This window comes from Pararge aegeria, chromosome 17, assembly GCF_905163445.1.
Source record: "Pararge aegeria chromosome 17, ilParAegt1.1, whole genome shotgun sequence".
Lineage (NCBI taxonomy): Eukaryota > Metazoa > Arthropoda > Insecta > Lepidoptera > Nymphalidae > Pararge > Pararge aegeria.
Window position 1 is genome coordinate 16260432 of NC_053196.1, and position 19423 is coordinate 16279854.

Consider the following 19423-nt stretch of genomic DNA (forward strand, 5'->3'; position numbering starts at 1 on the left):
AGAACTGAGCGCTGTTTTACATTAGGTAGGTTCTCTCAGGCATGCAGGTTTTCTCAAGACGTTTCAAGACCTTCACCGTTAAATGAAGTAAATAAATAAATAATGTAAATAAAAATACTAGGACACTACACCCATTGCCATTCAAGTAAGCGTAGCTTGTGTTATGGGTGTGTACGACTGATGAATATTTTAATGAATAATATGCATAAATACTTATAATATACTTACATATAAACACCCAGAAAATCATTCATGTTCATCACACAAACCTTTTACAGTTGTGGGAATCGAACCCACGGCTTCGGACTCAGAAAGCACTCGGAAAGCGGTCGCTGCCCACGGCGCCAATCGGCCGGCAAATATTTTAATTACTTAAAACGCACATAACTTTAGAGGTGAGTGCTGGGATGCGAACTCGGCCCCCCGAAAGTGAAGCGACTACCCAATTCGCTACCCAATGCGCTAACATCGCTTTATTTCAAGTAGGCCCAGTTTATAAGCACTTTTGAAACGTCGAGTCCCTATGTCTGTTTGTAGTGACTCTTTTAGCGAATGATTTATATTACACTAGCGGACCCGCACGACTTCATCCGCGAATGAGACGACAAAAAAATAGTCGTATGTTGTCGCGGACTGTTTTATAGAAATTTAAAGAAACAACAATTCCGACAATTCCGATATTCCATGCGATTCTTCCGTCGTTTGGCGTAACGTTTACCGTTCACGCATCGCACGCATCAGAATCTATCAAAAAGGATATTTTTTGCAGTTTTTGCAACATTTTTTTTTAGCGTGATTGATAGTAACAATTATGTTAGGTATATAGCCATAATTGTTACTATCAATCCAAAAGAAGAAGTGAAGAATCAATCCTTGATCACCGACAACATTCATCAGATCTTCATAAAAATTAGACAATACATGCTTGGTACACACTGTCAAATAAAAAAAGAATTATTAAAATCAGTGCAAATTTAACGGAGATTTGAAGTAAATTGATAAAAATTTTAATCACATTTCCCAGAGGAAACTTATTGTTTATCGGGATAAAAAGTATCCTATATGTTGACTCGGGATATGACCTACCACTATACCAAATTTTATTTAAATCCGTTCAGTAATTTTCACGTGATGCCCGGACAGACAGACAGACAAGAATTAAATAAAAATCGGTTTTGGACTTATAAAGCATCCCCCGGTCAACATTTTAAATGTACAGAAATCTTCCAGTTACAGTTTTTTTATATGTATAGATTGTAAACCCTGGACAGCATATAAAGAAAACTACTTATATTCTTTCACACACTTTATTCAATTTTCTACAGGGGTGCCGGCAGGGCAGCGGACATGTTTTGCATGAGCGCTTCCATGTCCATAAGGTTAATTTTGGCCTGCAGCCTCAGCCGACCTTCTGGCAGTTCCGGCGGCTCGTGAGCTAACAGCCTTGCTGATTCCATGAGGATCTTCTTGGACTCCTGGAAAATACGAATTCATTTACTAGTTGGTATACCGATGCCGGTAAATACTTAATACATAAAATTGCTGGTAGAACCGGGAGAACAAAAGCTAATAACGGAGAACTGTGGCGAACCTTATAGGAGGCCTATGCCAAATGGAAAGCAGGTGTTGCTGATGTCCAGAATAAAAAAAAACCTACACTACATAAACGACTTGATCCAAACACACTATTACTCATCTTAACTTCATGTTTCTATATATATAAAAGAAAGTATGTGGGTATGTTCCGTATAGGCTCCGAAAAGGCTGGACCGATATCAAAGAAACTTTCAGGGAATCTCCGGATTGACCTGGCGAGTAATCCTGTAAAGTTTGGTGACGATAGGAGCACTCCTATTTTTGAACTGTCAAACTGTCAAATACAGCTTTTATTTACTATGATGATATTTTATTTTTGGGTGTACATGGGTGTACACCCAAAAATAAAATATAGAAATATAGATAAATAAATGATTTAATATATTATGAGACTTAAATTAAAAATTTAATGATGTAAGTTTATTGTTTAAATAAAATAAAGCAAAATCTAGCCCGGCGAAGCGGGCTGGGTACGCTAGTGTTTTATATTATTTTATATATGTATATTTATGTAACTTCGTGCCACGCGGTTCGATGGTAAAAAGGTGAGGGGGTAGTAGATCAAACAGTTCTTGAGCACACAGTCCGAAATATATTTTATAGAACTCCGAGGCAGAGAACCTTGCGAGGATGGTCCAAACTACCTTCCCGTTGGAAGAGGCTTTTAGTCCACCTGTGGACTTTTATAGGCTATTGATGAAACCAGTAGGTTTATCTTTGCATGCCACTGGCAGGTTCAGAAAAGCATTGTCTAGGTCACCGTATTGCGTTAAACGAATGCCCAAAACTCGGATAAGCCTCTCATAGGACAGATAAATAGATAAATTCTTTATTGCACACAATTAAGGGATAAAGATAATATAAATTGAAAACATACAAGAAGAATAAAAATGCGCAAAGGCGGTCTTATCGATTTAAGCTATCTCCTCCAGACAACCCTTAATGAAAAAGGAAAATGATTATGGAAACGGGATAGTGCAATTTTAAAAATATGTCATATATAACATAAATAGCTAATACAAATACCAATAATATAGAAATAAATACGTACACATATATATATTTATGTTAAACGACTTTTGAAGATAGATACTTATCGAGCTAACACGCGAGCTTGTTGGCATATTAGATTATTATGCGATATATGAACTTTGTCTACGTTAAAAGATATGCTGTGTGGTGGACGAATAAAAACAATGGTAGTCTGAATTGACGGGACCAAGATCGTATTAAGACAACAAGGGGGGTCTTACCTGCATATCTCATAACAGAGACGAGGCCTGTATGAACTTATATGGACTTATAATGGACTTGTGCCCAATAGTTAACATCTGCAGGCTTAAATTATGATATAGATGCTCTACCTTAAATATCAGGCGACATCGCAGTAATGCGTCTCGCATGATGTCGTTAAATAAATAAAATATGTCCTTTCGAATTTCAGCCAGCTATTTAAGTCTAGAGCTATTGTTGTATGCATAATCCAAACCGATTACGTAGTACCTGATTTCTCGTCAACACTTTGTTATCACCAATTTGATACAACACATAAAGCCATAACGTCACAATGCATCATTCATTCGACGCATTCATTAGATCTATTATGAAAAACATGTACCCAACTATTTACTTAGGCAACTATTTTAGTACTACGACAATATACACACCGCCATCTAGCCCAAAAGAAAGCATAGTTTGTGATATGGGAACTAACATGACTGACGAATATTTTTTTTATGAATATTACATATAAACACCCAGACACTGAAAAGCATTCATGTTTACCGCACAAACATTTTCCAGTTGTGGGAATCGAACCCATCGACCTTGGACTCAAAAAAACGGGTCGCTACCCACTGCGCCAATCGGCCTTCAGGAAAATAATATTTAATCCATTAAAATCTACTTTACTTCATTAAAATGCGACAACTGTGGTGAAAAGAATTATCATGGTAATCATTTGCCGTCTGATTGTCTATTCATTGGCAGAAATTTTTAGAGTTTTTCGAAACTGGGCTACTAAGAAGCAGCATTTCTGTGTTCCGGTCAGAACAGCATGATTGCCGGTGTAATAACAGGCACATGAGGTCAACACTTATACCTCAGGAGGCCACTGAACGGCAGTTTGAAGAACATGTTCCTTGCATGCCCTGCATGTTGCTCGGCGATGTTTTTTGTCAAATAATCCATAATAGTTAATCCATATCATCTTGATTAATTTATGACCTAAGAGGAGACATAATCAACATGAACATCAGCCGATTTACGTCCTAATCATCATCACATCAACCTATTACCACCGGCTCATTGCGGGCCGCGGGTCTCCTCCCACAATGAGAAGGGGTTAAGGCCGTAGTCCACCACACTAGCCCAGTACCGATTGGTGGACTTCGCACACCTTTGAGAACATTATGTAGCACTCTCAGGCATGCAAGTTTCTTCACGATCTTTTTTCTTAACCGGTAAAGCAAGTTATATTTTAATTGCTTAAAACGCACATATAGAAAAGAAGGAGGTGCGTGCTGGGATTCGAACTCGGTCCCCCGAAAGGCAAGTCGAGCTGCTACCCACTGGGCTATCACCGCTTCTACGTCATCCCAAAGCTGGGCATGAAATAAACGCGCCTACAATACGGATTGGATATAAGATGGCTTTAATGGCTAATGGTTCCACTTCTGTTGATTACAAATCTCAAAAATAGTACTAACTTTGTTTTTTGACCTGACAATTACGTTTAATTTATTACAACGGAATTGTCACTTTTATAAATAAATATAAATAAATAAATATACTAACTACGAAAATACACACATCGCCATCTAGTCCCAAAGTAAGCGTAGCTTGTGTTATAGGTACTAAGATAAGATAATTATTGATGAATAATTTTATGCATAATATACATAAATTACAATAATTTATATAGATGAGAGAACTCCCAGAAGCTGACCAAAAACATTAATGTTCATCACATATACATTGTCCAGTTGCGGAAATTTAACCCACGGCCTTGGACTTTGAAAGCAGGGTCGCTGCCCACTGCGCCATTTAGCCGTCATATATTATCGTCATACGTTATCCCGATCGTCATATGTTAGCCCGATCCATACCGGGCACATAATCCACAGTAAAATTTTCTATCTAAGTACTAGGCACTTATAAGAGAGCAGGAGTACCGCGATGTATCTGAGCATCATAACGGGTCCTCCGGTGAGGGACTTCCTGCGCCCAGTCTCCGCAACTGCAGCGTGCAGCTCAAACAGCAACGACCCTCGCAGACGAGTTTCAGCTGCGGAAAAAACATTGAAAACTTAGATTTAGCATTCTTGAGATAGAAATTTCATTATTTTAAAATATTATATAAGAATATAAACTATCCTTACGGGATTTTGAACGTTGGTAGTACATACATATTACATAAGAATATTTTCGATGATATTTGTTATTATGCGTTAAATAGCACCAAATCTCAATTGCCGTGTGCTTCGATGGTAACTCAGATAATTACGAAGTAGTTGTAAATCAAACAAAACAAGTAACAATAACTGCCGATCATTGCACAAAGTTATACATTTTTTTTTTAGTAAAAATTACTACATTAATACAAATTAGAACAATTACGTTAAGCTGTAGAACAGTTTGTTGACAGAATGACCTCTCTTATAATATAACGTAGTAATAATGTTGTACTGCAAGATGTACCGGAGATCCAAGACTTAGGAGTCACTATTGACAACAAGCTAAATTTCAGATCACATGTGAATAATGTTGTTACTAAAGCCGCGAAGATTCTGGGGTTCTTAAAACGTAATACGAGGGGGTTTTCCATTAAGACCAAAATTATATTATATAATGCCTTAGTGAGAAGCAGCTTCGAATACGCGAGTACTATCTGGAATCCTGCTTACAGCGTGCACTCGCAGCGCCTTGAAAGTATACAGCGCGCTTTTACGCGGCACCTGGCTTTTTATGTCAGTGGCCTTTGACACAAACAGCCATATAATCAGCGATTGGCAGCGTTTAAAATGACATATCTTCGAAACAGGCGGGATATTCTTGATCTGTGTTTTTTACATAAAATATTACAAAACAAAATTAAATGTAACAACCTTCTCAATCACATATCTCTGACTGTCCCGCGCCGGAACACCAGAAGTTGCAAATATAGTAGATATCTTCCATGACTCGCCCACAGCTTTTAGAAAAAAACTCACCGAACACTTATCGGTGAGTTAAATTTTGTGTTACGTTTTTTGCAAATTAAGTTTATATGACGCTTTGTCAATGCTATGTGCACTTGTCATTGACGTGCATATCAGCCCATGTGTTTGTGTGTGTGCTATGTTTAAAAATGCATGTTGTTAGTGCTCTTAAATAGATAAATAAATAAATAATTTATTGGATATTACAACTAGGTGTGTGCGTTTTAATTATTTAAAATATTACTTGCCTCAACTGCGAAGAAAAACATCGCGAGAAAACCTGCGTGCCTGAGAATTCTAAATAATGTTCTCAAAGGTGTGTGGAGTCCACCAGTCCGAACTGGGCCAGCGTGGTGGACTACGGCCTTAACCCCTTCTCATTGAAGGAGGACACCCGTGCTCTGTAGTGGGCCGGTAATGGGTTGATGGGATGATGATGATGATTTACAGGTCCCTCACAAAACATCGCTATGCCTCTTTTTAGGACCCTTTCTGGAGTACTTTGTATGGTTTGTATCTTTTTCATAAAACTATGTAAATGTAACTCGGGATAATGTCAGGACCTTAATCACATCCCAAACATCCAAACCGGAATTGACATTTTGAAGATTCGGGGCGATAAAGAAACTCACATACACATTATTTATATAAGAAACATACTACAATACACATATTGACAAATGCAAATTGCATTTATTTTAAGTAAGCTTACTTTATAAGCACTTTTAAAACGTCAAGTATGTATGTTTGTAGTGACTCTACCACAACACGACTCTACGACATGTAGCCCAATGTAGCCATAGCTTGTGTTATGGGTACTAAGATGACTGATAAATAGTTTTATGAGTAATAAAAATAAATACTTATAATAATATATAGATAAACACCCAGACCCTGAATAAAACATTACACCTACTCCTTTTTTTGACAGTAGTGTGCTCACCTGGAGCCAGAGTTTCCAACAGGTCTGTGATCTTCTTACACAGCTGCGTCTTCAGTAGCAGGCGGTCGTTGGACACCTTCTCGAGACCCAACGCATCCTGCTGGCCGACCATATGCGCCAACGCTAGGCTCACGTCCGTCATGTAGTAGTGAGAGGGATGTAGGTAGCTGCTACAGTGGCCTATGAATCTGGGAGGAAGATAAAGTCTTATAAGTCGGAAGTGCGTGAAGACGGTTTTTTGGTATTGGATCATTAAACTGGTCCCAATCAATGACATTATCATGAGAATAACATATATAAAAGAGAAATACAGGAGATTGAAACCTTCTAGAAATGACAGCAGCATTAAAATAATTTAAAAGCTAATCAACTAACAAAGCAAAATTTAAAACTGAATACCTGCAAAGAAAGGGGATGGTAAAAAAGTAAAACGGAAAAAAAAAATATAAGACCGTTTGATTCAAATCTATTTTTTTTAAACCGACTTTAAAAAATGTGGTTATTAATTCGACTGTATGTTTTTTGTTTTAATTTTTTTTTTTTTTTTGTAATGTGATCACACCGCCAATTATAAACATTTAAAGTACTCATAACATAAAAGTGTTATACATAAAAGGAACGCAATGCAATTAGTTAACGATCTTCTTCGTTTCTAGAATCCTTGTAAATGTTGGATATTCCATGAAACCATTGATTCCTATATTTCAAATGCGCACGAACATAAGCTATTTCATTATATGGTCACCTTGGCAAAATATATTCAAACAGTGATTAGGCATATTCAATAGAATCAAGACAAGAGTGGTCTAACCTTAAATATTAAGGTGTGTGAGATAGAAATCTAGGTTTAGTTCACAAATCAAACCAACAACACTATAATAGGAATATTAGGTAGGTTTTTTTTCGATTCTTCTGTATAGCGTTAAAACATTGCCCGCACAGAATAAAGCTGAAAGAACGTAGAAGCCTTTGAAATTTGCGTTACCTTGCGGAAATCCATGATATACTTATTATGAAAATTAAGCTTAATTTGCTATACTCATTGAAAAGCAGGATAATCTGTATAGTGTAATTTATAATTTCTTTAATCTTTATAAGCCACCAAAGAGTAGGGTCACCAAAGGCCATCTTCGGCAATGTAGGGTACCTACGCACGTTTAGCTCCAAAACTGGAGCATCCTCAGGAGATATTAACTTTACAAAAATTAATTATTAAGTGAAAAATTCGCCAAATGTGTCCGCCTTTTACACTTTTTTTACCCCCACCTTATCTTTCTAAGCCCGTCCCACCTCATTAGTGCCTCTGAAAATGTTACTAATACAGGAGAATGTTAAGAATATCCTGGAGAGAAAGAAAAAACCAGAAGTTGTATATTTGGTTACGTAAAGAAAGATTAAATATGTCGGCCAATATAGCGAGAAACCGAAATAACGGCCTACTACAACTCATCATACGACCAAGATCCAAGAAAAACGAAGCGTGGGGCGATCGGTGAAGAACATCTTGGCTTAAAAACCTACGCCAATGTTTTGGAAAGAGCACTCGTTCTTTATTCTGAGCCGTGCCATCACAAATAGGTACAAGTTGCCTTAATGATCCCCGACCTTCGAAAGAAGATGGCACTTTTAATAAGACAGATACGATAGATCTGTATTAACCTAGTGTTATTGAACACCATTTTTTTTTTAATACAAGTTACCTGATGCGATCTCACCTGGTAGTAAGTGAAGATGCAGTCTAAGATGGTAGCGGGCTAACCTTTGAGAGAGTATGGTAGTCATACCCCTAATCGGTTTCTACGCGACATCGCACCGGAACACTAAATCGCTTAGCGGCATGTCTTTGTCGGTAGGGTGGTAGTTACGAGCCACGGCCAAAGCCTCCCACCAGACCAGACAAGAGAAAATTCCGAAATTATAAATTCCCAAATTGTCCCTGTCGGGTCATTCTACACGCTTCTATGCGCTATGACTAACATGTTGAAGCAACAAACCTTTCACAAGCATCCGGCTCTCCTTTCGGCATCACACTGAGCTCCCTGCCAATGTCCTGCAATAGTTGCTGGATGATTCCGTCGGACACTTCATCCTTGCAGTTTCTGCACTTCCAGAACTTGTTGTCCAACCCTCGGGTGCTGGGGTCCGGGGATTTGGTTTTGTGCAGGATTGGCAGAACGAAAGTGTCTGGTAGGAGGTAGCCTTTGCAATCCCTGGAAACGAAGTAATTGTACAAAGTTTGGATAAGTCGTTCAACCTTAAAAAAGAATGAATGGTTACAGTTTTTTTTTATATTGTTATAAATCTGGGTTATAAATTCAAAGGCAACAATATTTTTGTCAAAAACAACACATCACACAACAGGCATGCAATTTTGTGAAGCGGTTATAGCCCAGTGGGTAGGAGGTCGACTTCACTTTCGAGGGGCCGAGTTGGAATCGAATCTTTTCTAATCAGCAAAAGTTAGAGGTGCGTACCTCTAACTTTTCTTAGTTACGTGCGTTTTAAGTAATTTAAATATCACTTACTTCAACGGTGAAGCAAAACATCGAGAGGAAACCTGTGGAAATGTGTGTGGAGTCCATCAATCCGCACTGAGCCAGCGTGCTGGACTACGGCCCTAACCCTTTCTCATTGTAGGGGGAGACCCGTGCCCTGTGGGCCGGTGATGGGTTGATATCATGAAGTTAAAAAGTTAAAGATTTTTAAGAGTTTTTTTCAACAAAAATCTGTGCCTTGTTTGGAATAACCTTCTCGATTGAACACTAGAACATTCTTGATTAAACGTTCATCCGTATTGCTTCAGAAAAGTCATATGATATTCACGGTACTTTCTTGCAAGTAAGTAATATTACAAAAAATGCCCGCATTGTCATGCACTTACATTTAAAAATGAGCCAGTTGGGCTGTGCTCATCAGGAAAATTTACCGAAATCACACCACCAAATGAACCATTGCATGGTTTTCTTATCGGTACCAGATAAAAGTCAATTCGCACATTCAATTTACCTTTCCAAATGACGTGGTTTGGAACAACAGAAACAGTTAACAATATTGCTGCAAACGATCAATAATTTAATTCCACGTACAAAACAAAGGCCAAGTTCCTTATCAGCGATAAGGTAATAAGCGATTTGGTGCAGACGAAGTTGTCAGCTAGTATTTATATAAAACAGAGGTTTCTAAAATTGGTAACAGAACTCAATGCATACGCGATTCAGCTTACTTCTTCTTACACTTGATGGCACTAAACATGGTCCCCAGTTCAGTGGCATCAGAGCATCTCTCGCATGAGCACTCGAAGAACTTGGAGTCGGACAGATGGTGGCGACGGGCTTCCGTGCCCCACAGCGGGTCCGTATAGCATACTGATACGTGAGAGCCGGCCGCTATGTTTACCCCCGCACTGAGTATCTGTAAAAATGCAGCACCAAAATTAGGCAGGTTGACGGTACTGGACGTTGAAATTATTTATGACTATCTCTGCGAATAGTATTATACTATTGGCATTACGTACCATCATCCCAGTTCGCTGCTTCACTACTTATTTTTAAACAAAGTCCCCCGCCACGTCTGTCTGTCTGTGCGCAAAAAAACTAAACAACAACAAAACAGATTTTGAATTAATGAGGAAGGATTTAGTGTATAATCCATTTCTGAAAATTGGATGAAATATAACGATGTTTGTTAATTAAATATAATGTCTAATGTTTTCTTTTTTAGTTTTCCTAATCCGAAGGTTGCGTGGCAGAGATCGCTACTTAGCGATACGGCAGTTTTGTATCCTACATTTCTTCAGGGTTGTTCTTTACTTTTTTTTTCTGAATGATGTGGTGTACAAATAAAGAGTATAAAAAAAAAAAAAAAAAATGTCGGAAATAATCATACCCACTGGCAGTTATTATGGCGTGCGCTCCGAAAGCTATTGATAATACATAAAAATAACGTACTAACTGAGAAAACTAATGGTTCGCGCGGTATTTATAAACAAGCAGACGAAGTCGCAGCCAACAACTAGTAAAATATAAAAAAGGTTATGGTTACTAAGGATTATAATTTAGATTACGTACATTTAATCACTATGCATACATTGTGTATACTAATATTATAAATAAGAAAGATTTTTTTTTTTAATTTAAGGACTACAACTAAACAAAACCGTTATTTCCTAATATTTTTTTTTATTTACCAAGTAAATTTATTTTTAAAAACTAAACCCGATTTTTTACAAGAATACACAACTTAAATTATCAGTAAAGTTACATCTAAATTTAATGCCACACGTCTAGCAAATAAACTGGTCTCACGGGACGCGAAGACCAGCAGGCGCGGCAACAGATAGAACAATCATATTTTACGTTCAAATATTCTCGTGTTATTAAAACAAGTATACCAAAAAGTTTGTCAGAATTTCTCCAAGTAAAAACCATTATTTTAATTACTAGAAGTCTAACAAGTCATGGCGTTATCCAGATTAAAAAGTAGACTATGTCATAGAACCATAAGCTATCTCGGAAAAATAATAAATATTTAGTATTTTTATGCAGATCGGATTCCAGTAGATTTTTTACTAACACTGGCTTACAAACATTGGCTGGAATCAAGCGGACCCGTATCCACGAGGTTCATATCGAATTCTCCACGTTTATAAAGATCGATACCAGATGGCGCCACATGTATTTTATTTCGCGCTATCGTTTGTTGCACGCCGAAGTATGAGTATGGCTGAAAATTTCCTTACAACATTGAGCTTCTGAAAATGTTCATTTAATTGTAACATTTACTAGGTTTAAGGCTAGTTAAGTTAAGAAATCTTCAACTACTTCTTGAAATTCTTGAAAGAGAAGAGATGTTAAAAAATAAAACAGGTGCCCCGTCTGATGGGAACTGGAAAACCATCGCCTATGAATGAAGCAACTCTTCCTAGGGCATGCAAGGAACACGTTCTGCATAGGGCACTTTGGTCCATCATATGTTTCTGGTGGGAGGCTTCGGCCGTGGTTAGTTACCACTCTACCGACATAAAATTAAAATGTTATTAGAGAGTGTGGGTATATACATTTATACATTTGAATGTTATGTTTTTTTTTGGTTATCATATCTTATATCTTTAAACGAGCAATTCTTGTATATACGAGTATATAATTGGAATCTCGGAATCCAACGATTTTCATGAAATTTAGTATACAGGGGGTTTTGAGGGCGATAAATCGATCTAGTTAGAATTCATTTTTAGAAAATGTCATTTTATTCGTGTTTTATCAATAAATATATATATATATATATAATTGAAATCTCGGAATCGGCTCCAAAGATTTTCATGAAATTTAATATACAGGGGGTTTCGGGGGCGATAAATCTATCTAGCTAGGATTCATTTATATTGGAATCTCGGGCAAATGCAAATAATATCCAGAATCTAAGTAAGTATATTAATGTTGTTTTGGCTCTCTATATATATTTATTATGTATACGGGCGTAAGAATAAATCTCAATAATAATAATAATATATAAATTGCTATCTTACAATCTGTCCATCCGAGGCAAAGCTTTTGTTGCAGTTGGCGCGGCAACTGTGTTCCACCATGGATACCTTGTCGAAAACTGCTACATACTCGGGTTCCAGCAGAGGCACCTCATGACCGTTTATCTGAAGCAATAATTTAGGAAGTGGTTGGTTTACTTTGTGAGAAAATTACATACTTATTCGAACGCGTGAAAGTTAACTACGATCTGTCTGGTATCGAAAGAGCGACATCTAGTGACAGTACGGGTTCCCAGTAACTTCACTAGATGGCGCTTCTTTAATACCATATCATTTATAAATCGTAGTTAACTTTCACGCGTTCTAATAAGAAAACGTAGCTAGCAAATCAAAAACTTGGCACTCAGATGTTTTAGAAGTAATTTTCTGTTTTCCGGCCATTTACCGGCCTTTTTTTTCCATTTTTTTTATGTTTATAGTCGAGCGCTCGACAGCAATCACACCTGATGGTAAGCGATGATGCAGCCTAAGGTGGAGCGCGCTTGCCTAGAAGATGCCTACTCACTCTTGATTTGAAGGTACTCATATTGTAGGCACTGGGAAAAATTACCTACTACAGAGCATGTTATATCTTTCTTTATGACATGAAAGTGGCGTGCGCATCTTCATTATCAGCCTAGTCGTATATTGAAGCATCAAAAACCACTCCACTTTAGAATGGTTCTTTGAACATACGGTTAGTACCTACATACCATTTAGCACGCTCACCATAAAATGGGAATATGGGATAAAGTTTGTGAGCTAGCAACATTCCGCGGGTGTAAAGTGAGACGTGCGCGTGGTGTTTTCACTGTTTTTGGACACACCACACTGCATACAATATTGGCTGGATGAGGATTCTTATGTTCTAAATTCAGTGGTAGCGTGGTAGTGGTAGGTGGTAGTAAGGGAACCAAATTATAACTATCCTATTTAAATTTTCCGTGGTGTACAATAGAAGTGTATTAATTCATTCATAAATACCTGAACAATGCCACAGCACTTCATAATTTCCTCTTCATTAAATACCCCGTCAAGCTTGAAGAATTTCCATATAAACTCTGCAATCATTTTCCTATCATTGTTCCACTTGTCAGTATTCCTGCGCTCCTCGTCGTGCGACTCCAGGGTCTGGAGCTTGGACCAGATTTTCTGGTTGTTGTCCCGCTGGTAAAGGCAGCGGAGAACAGTGATGCACTGGTAGTTCGGGTGCGGTTTGCCATAGGTTGATATGGTAACCTGGGACAATTGCAAATATTACTATACTATATACTACTACGACAAATAACACATCGCCATCTAGCCGGGGTTACGGGGACTAAGATGACTGATGAATATTTTTATGAATAACATATATAAATACTTAGAATATACATATAAACACCCAGACACTGAAAATCATTGATGCATTGTGTGTATTGTCGTAGTATATTTATTTATTTATTATTATTATTTATCCGAACCCACGGCCCTGGAAAGCAGGGTCGCTGCCCACTGCGCCCTTAGTTGATTATATTATACAACTGAAGTTGTATTTCAACAGTGATAGAACAAATTCTTATGCAGAGAGTAACTAAACATCAGGTAGATAGAATAGGATGTCCAGTAAGCGTCTGCGTTTCCGATTGCGATGTCAATGAACAATTATTAAGTGTAAAGTCAACATTTCCTGAGGATACTCCGGTGGCGGAACGACGCGTGCGTAGAGAGTCCAAGGCCGAAGGTTTGTATAGTGTGGAGTCCATAGTTTGAGGAAATTATAAATAGCACCGTACAGATTCTCCTGCTTTTCGCGAAGTATAGCAAATTATGTTGTTATGATTGTTTCATGAAGTCAATAGATTGGATTGATGATGGTGAATTTTTTTGGTCTGAAAAATACTAACCAACAAAACCAAATACCAATATCGAACTGCGACCCGTGTAATACTTATTATAGTGCAGTTCCGGTCAGAACACTGGCAAACAGCCATCCACACGTTCGCGTTTATTGTTTACTGTGGCGGCTCTTGGTGTCGGCTCGGGTAAAGTCGGAAGGGTTCTCATCACCTGGCGCGGGGTACGTCAAACGAATGGCGCGCTTTACCAACAACCGAGCGAGAGAGCCTAAAATCATTTAGAATTTCTTCTGGGCCGTTTGTTTAAAGTTGCAGCCTTTGACTAGCTTGATGTTATCTATCCGCCTCATTGGAGGGCGACCTACGCTGCGTTTTCCGGTGCGGTATAGCCATTCCAGCACCTTAGAACTCTAACGTTCTTCGGTTCTCGCTAAGCCATGTCGGCAACTCTAATTCTTCTACAGATCTCCTTATTTTTGAGAAAAAAAATAAAAAAATAACAAATAACGCATTGCACCTTTTCACTTCGCCGTTGTGTGTAGTGGCATTCCGGCGTATGCACCACATTGCGCGTGCAGACCTCCGAACAGAACGGCCAACCGCACTTCTCACAGGACACCGTTTTCCCCCCCTCTAGCAGTTTGTAGCAGCCAAGACAAACTGGTGGTGTCACCTGAAATGCGAGAAGTGTCTTGATTGATGAACTCAATACCTCATTTACGACACATGATCCACATTTTAAGAGATTAGTATTGCAGGAAATCATTTCAATTCTACAAACCGTTGTGCGTGTTGAACCTAGCCTGGTTGGGCTCGAATAACAGACGAAGTAGTTTTTCGTCGAGGTGATATGAATTATAACTTCAACGTTAGAAATATGAGACATTGAAATAAAAACCATGCACCTAGTAACGTCATCTGCCATTCAGTGGCTGTGACGTCAATCATTTATACTTGCTAGCTGGTAACTAGCTTCTACTAACTAGTTGTCTTACAAATCCAGTGGGAATCGTTTGTTATCCTGAGATAAAAAGTAGTTCAAAGAACAAAGTTCAACCTCCGTCCTTTCAACTAACTGTATGCCAAAAATCAAGTCGATTGGTTGCTTAATAAAGGCATAAAGAAAGCAAACACAAACACACTTTTTTATAATATTAGTTAGGATTGATATGGAAGCAGCCTGCAAGTTGTCTTACAAATACCATTATTATTTCGGAACCCTGAAATACGTCGATGCGATCCCTGGCACAGAGGTGAGTGAGAGTGAGGAAGTCCCGGGTGCAATCTCCGGCATTTAGGACTGTATAATTTCTGATTTTTTCTGGTTTTGTCTCCTGGAAGGCTTTGGCCATTACCACCCAACCGACAAAGCCTTGCCGCTAAGCTTTAGCGGTGAGATTGTAGTTAAGGGCTAAGTTGCAAGAGGCTTACAAGGCATTCACCACAATAATTTTCACAAATTAAGCAAAATTGTTGCCCATTCGCACTTGGCTGGCTTGGTGTACCCGTGTCCTGAAGTGGACCAGAAGTCCAGTTATAGGTCGTTGACAACAAAGCCAAAAGAATTGGTAAATTAAAATATAACTAGTATTATTCATAAACTGCTTACCTGTGAAGGACCAGAAATAAGAGGTGACTCTTTCATAATAATTTCACCGGCCTTCACACTCCTTATCGCTTCAAGATACCGTCCGTATTTGCCATCCTCCCTGACCCTGGCTGGTATGCACTGCTGCTTGTGGGCCTTCCAGTGTTGCTTCTGATGTTCTCGGGAGCAGTAGAACACCGAATGGCAGTTTGAGCATTTCTGCTCTGCTGGAGCGGTGCATACTTCACACGGCTCCTGTTCTGTCATGGTCTGGAGCAATTTGAGGAATGCGAAAAATAGAGCAATAACACACCTATCTACCAATGTGTCCAAAATTTGCAATCTGCATTCACCAACACAATCATTTTTAAGGGTACCGGCAGGAGACATTTTTCTCCCGGAAAAAGGAATTTTACCTTCTCTCACATCTATATAACTCTTCGAGCATTGGCGCACAAGTGTAATAATATACTTGTAATTATAAACGGGGGTGAACTTCTCCTATTCCACATTGTCGTGCTTTCGCAGGTGGACATTTTAATTTTGGATAGAAGCTGGCGTTACTTTGCGGAACTCCATGATATATTAAGACAGATTTTTCTGCTTTTCGAGAAGTATAACAAATTAAGCTTAATTTTAACTCTTGTCAGGGGATATAATCGTACAAGCGAACTTTATCTTAGACTGTATTATCAGTATCCTAAATATAAAAAAAAAAACTTTAATATATTTTGCATATAAAACCGATTCTTCATTATAGTTAAAACACCTTCACCTAGATTATCGATCGCCTGGGACATCAGATGTTTTATGCACATGCAAACAATGCATAACTTTAATTCTGGATTATTCCCACTAACATTTACTAGGGGTTATTCAAAAGGCAGATACACATATATCAGTAATACTGGTAATACATTGGTGGTCTCTTAGGTGCTGCAAAAAGCTTCCACAGAGACACACTTGACCCATTGTTCATTTTTTTTTGTATTGCTAAAATATAGTAAGCTCTAAAGTCAAGTCTCTCTCTTTGTAGCGACTCTACCACCGGTTCGGATGGCAAATTCTACCGAGAAGAATCCGACAAGAATCCGATTCCTTGCAAGAGATGAAAGCGGAGCGGTGTGCTTCCAGGCAACTTAATCATTTTATAGCAACTGCACTGCTCGTGTATAACAAAAATAATGAGACAGAAGCTAGACATGAAGGTTTAGTACCTATCTAATTACTGCAGGTTATTTCCGACCTGAAACTGCAGTAAAAAGTAAACGTATAAGACTCACCTTATGGTTCGTCCGGCCGTATACTAATTCAACTTAAAAACATTTAAATTTTTCCCACTTTTCTAATATTATTACCGAATTTCATCATCACAGAGCATTTCACGTGTACGGTTTCAGAAACGGTGTGGAGAGAAGCGCGGTCACGTTCCGTTTGAGGTAAAAATAAACTGCCGGCATCTGAAACACGTGGCGTTTGCTGAAAGGAACTTGTAAGCTAGTAAATCAATACGCTTTGTTTGCTAACTGTGTCGACCTCCCTAAGCACTGCGGTAAGCGCTTTGGTCTAAATAGTTGGAGGTTCCGGGTTTGATTACCAACAGAGGCAATGGGAATTTACTATACCTAAGTTTTCTTTAATTCAGTAGGCTAAGTTTAGGATTTTTTGCTCGCAATTGAGGGTTCGTTTCGATTCGATATCAAACAATATACCGTCAAAGTAAAAAGGGCCAAGTGCTGTTCGTTTTACAGTCCCAAATCCTGTAATTCTGATTCACATGCTTTAAGTATTATTCGTTTAGTGTACTCAGGAGTTATTTCGATTTGGTTTCATCCACGCCACCTTCTTCTACCATCGAAGCTTTCCTTCCTCGTTTCTAATCAGCACCACAAAGATCTGGAATGCCCTTCGGCCTTCCCTCGGCCCCGATACCTATTATTAGGGTTTCTTAAATCTATACTTTTCATAAATTAAAATGCAAATTCAAAAATGTTTTATTCATGTAGAACTGTCACAGGCACTTATGAAGCATACATATATGTTACCATTTCCTTGGAGATGTCTCTTAAAAAGTTCAAAGTTTGTATTAAACGTAAGCTTATAGAAAAGTCCTATTATAGTATAAAGGACTACGTAAACGATAAAAAAGCTTGGATGTAAATTATTGCTCTAACCAGGTTGCTCTTCTAATAATTTAAAATGACATTGTGAGATGGCGATAACAAAAAAAAAAAAAACACCCGGCTAAGTTTGTTGTGGACTTCTTCTTAGACCGGGACGCGTTTGGAACCCTCGTAGCTTTAGTTTTAAGTTTACGAATGTGGTTATCGCCATCATCTCACTACCGTGTAATTCTTATGTACGCATCAAAAGTGCCACCTGTGGGCCTACTTGAATAAAGATATTTTAAATTTCAGAAAAAAGAACAAATAAAAAAGTTGAATTTATTACAGCCATATCCCAACCCTACCTACCTGTTTAAAGAAAAAGTTGAGAAGTATTTTGTAGGGATTCTCGGGTACTTTATGTTTGACGCAAGACCAAGCCTGTCGGCAGGGTATAAAATAAAAGCCTTTTGTTTACGCAAGTATTTTAATTAGTAGGTAAGTTTATTTATTTTGTCAGTTGGTAATTTAAAAACGAATAAATACAATGAGTCTTACTAAATTTCACTTATAATTTAATTTGAAAAAAAAATCCTTCTATTGTAAAACAATTACATGAGAGGAAGGTACGATTTGTGTTACAAAATTTTTGAAAATCAATGTCTTTTTGAAAAGGAATGAATCATATAAAATTAAATAAACATATTACATACAAACAACTAAAAGAACAAGTAGGTACAGTTATTATTATTTTACATGTAGTTAAAGTTTTAAATAAATTAAAGTCTTACAAAAAAAAAAATCTGCTAATAAAGTTTATCTAAAGTCGAATATGTAGAGCATTAGAGGTTGCCCGTAATTTCTGGGATGAAATGTATCCTATGTCCAAATCCAGGATACAAGCTATCCATCATGTGCCCATCCATATCGGTGCAGTTGTTGATCCGAATATTGGTAGCAAAAAACCAGACCTACCTTTACATCTACGTGATCAAATCAGGAATGAGGAGATCCGTAGAAGAACCAGAGTTACCGACATTTTGAAGTGGAAATGGGCGGAGCACGGAGAATCGTTAGACGTTAAGGTTCCAAGGTGCTGGAAGTGCGAGCCCGCACATGTAAACGAAACGAGGCCCCCAACGAGTAGGACAGACGACATCAAACGAGTTGCTGGGAGCCGCTGGAAACAAGCGGCCCAGTAGCGTGGAGTTTGGACCTCCCTACAAAAGACCTATGTCCAGCTGTGGACTTCAATCGGTTGGAGTGATGATGATGATCATAGAGTATCAATACTAAATATTATAAACGTGTTACTTCATCCCGGAAAACACTCGGCTATCCTTCTCGCGGCATTTAAAAAACGCGTAACGCCAAAAAATTTACGTATTTACCTCGACACGTAAACTTTTAACACCTCTTCGTATTTCCGATGAACAATAAGTTAAGCTATTATGTAACCTATTGTGTGTACAGTAAATAATAAGCTTAACTTTAAAGTCATAAAATGTGAACTTTGCTATTATATGCACTGTTATGTTATATATTGTTTTAAGTGTTCACAAGTGTGCGACAATAAAGAAGACTTTTCTATTCTTCTTGCAAATTATCGTAAAACGTGACAACTAGACGAATT

General features: G+C 38.1%; 1 protein-coding gene across 1 annotated transcript; it reads right to left on the reverse strand.

The window, feature by feature from the left end:
• Positions 1-1293: 1293 nt before the first annotated feature.
• LOC120631237 (SET domain-containing protein SmydA-8) lies at positions 1294-17129 on the reverse strand. Its single transcript, XM_039900719.1, has 10 exons — positions 16969-17129; positions 15707-15955; positions 14615-14770; positions 13244-13498; positions 12263-12385; positions 9962-10149; positions 8733-8948; positions 6739-6926; positions 4770-4882; positions 1294-1475 (listed from the first exon to the last, which is right to left on the reverse strand). The coding sequence occupies exons 2-10, from the start codon at positions 15950-15952 to the stop codon at positions 1320-1322; spliced, it is 1641 nt and encodes a 546-aa protein (XP_039756653.1). The 5' UTR covers positions 15953-15955; positions 16969-17129; the 3' UTR covers positions 1294-1319.
• Positions 17130-19423: the final 2294 nt, after the last annotated feature.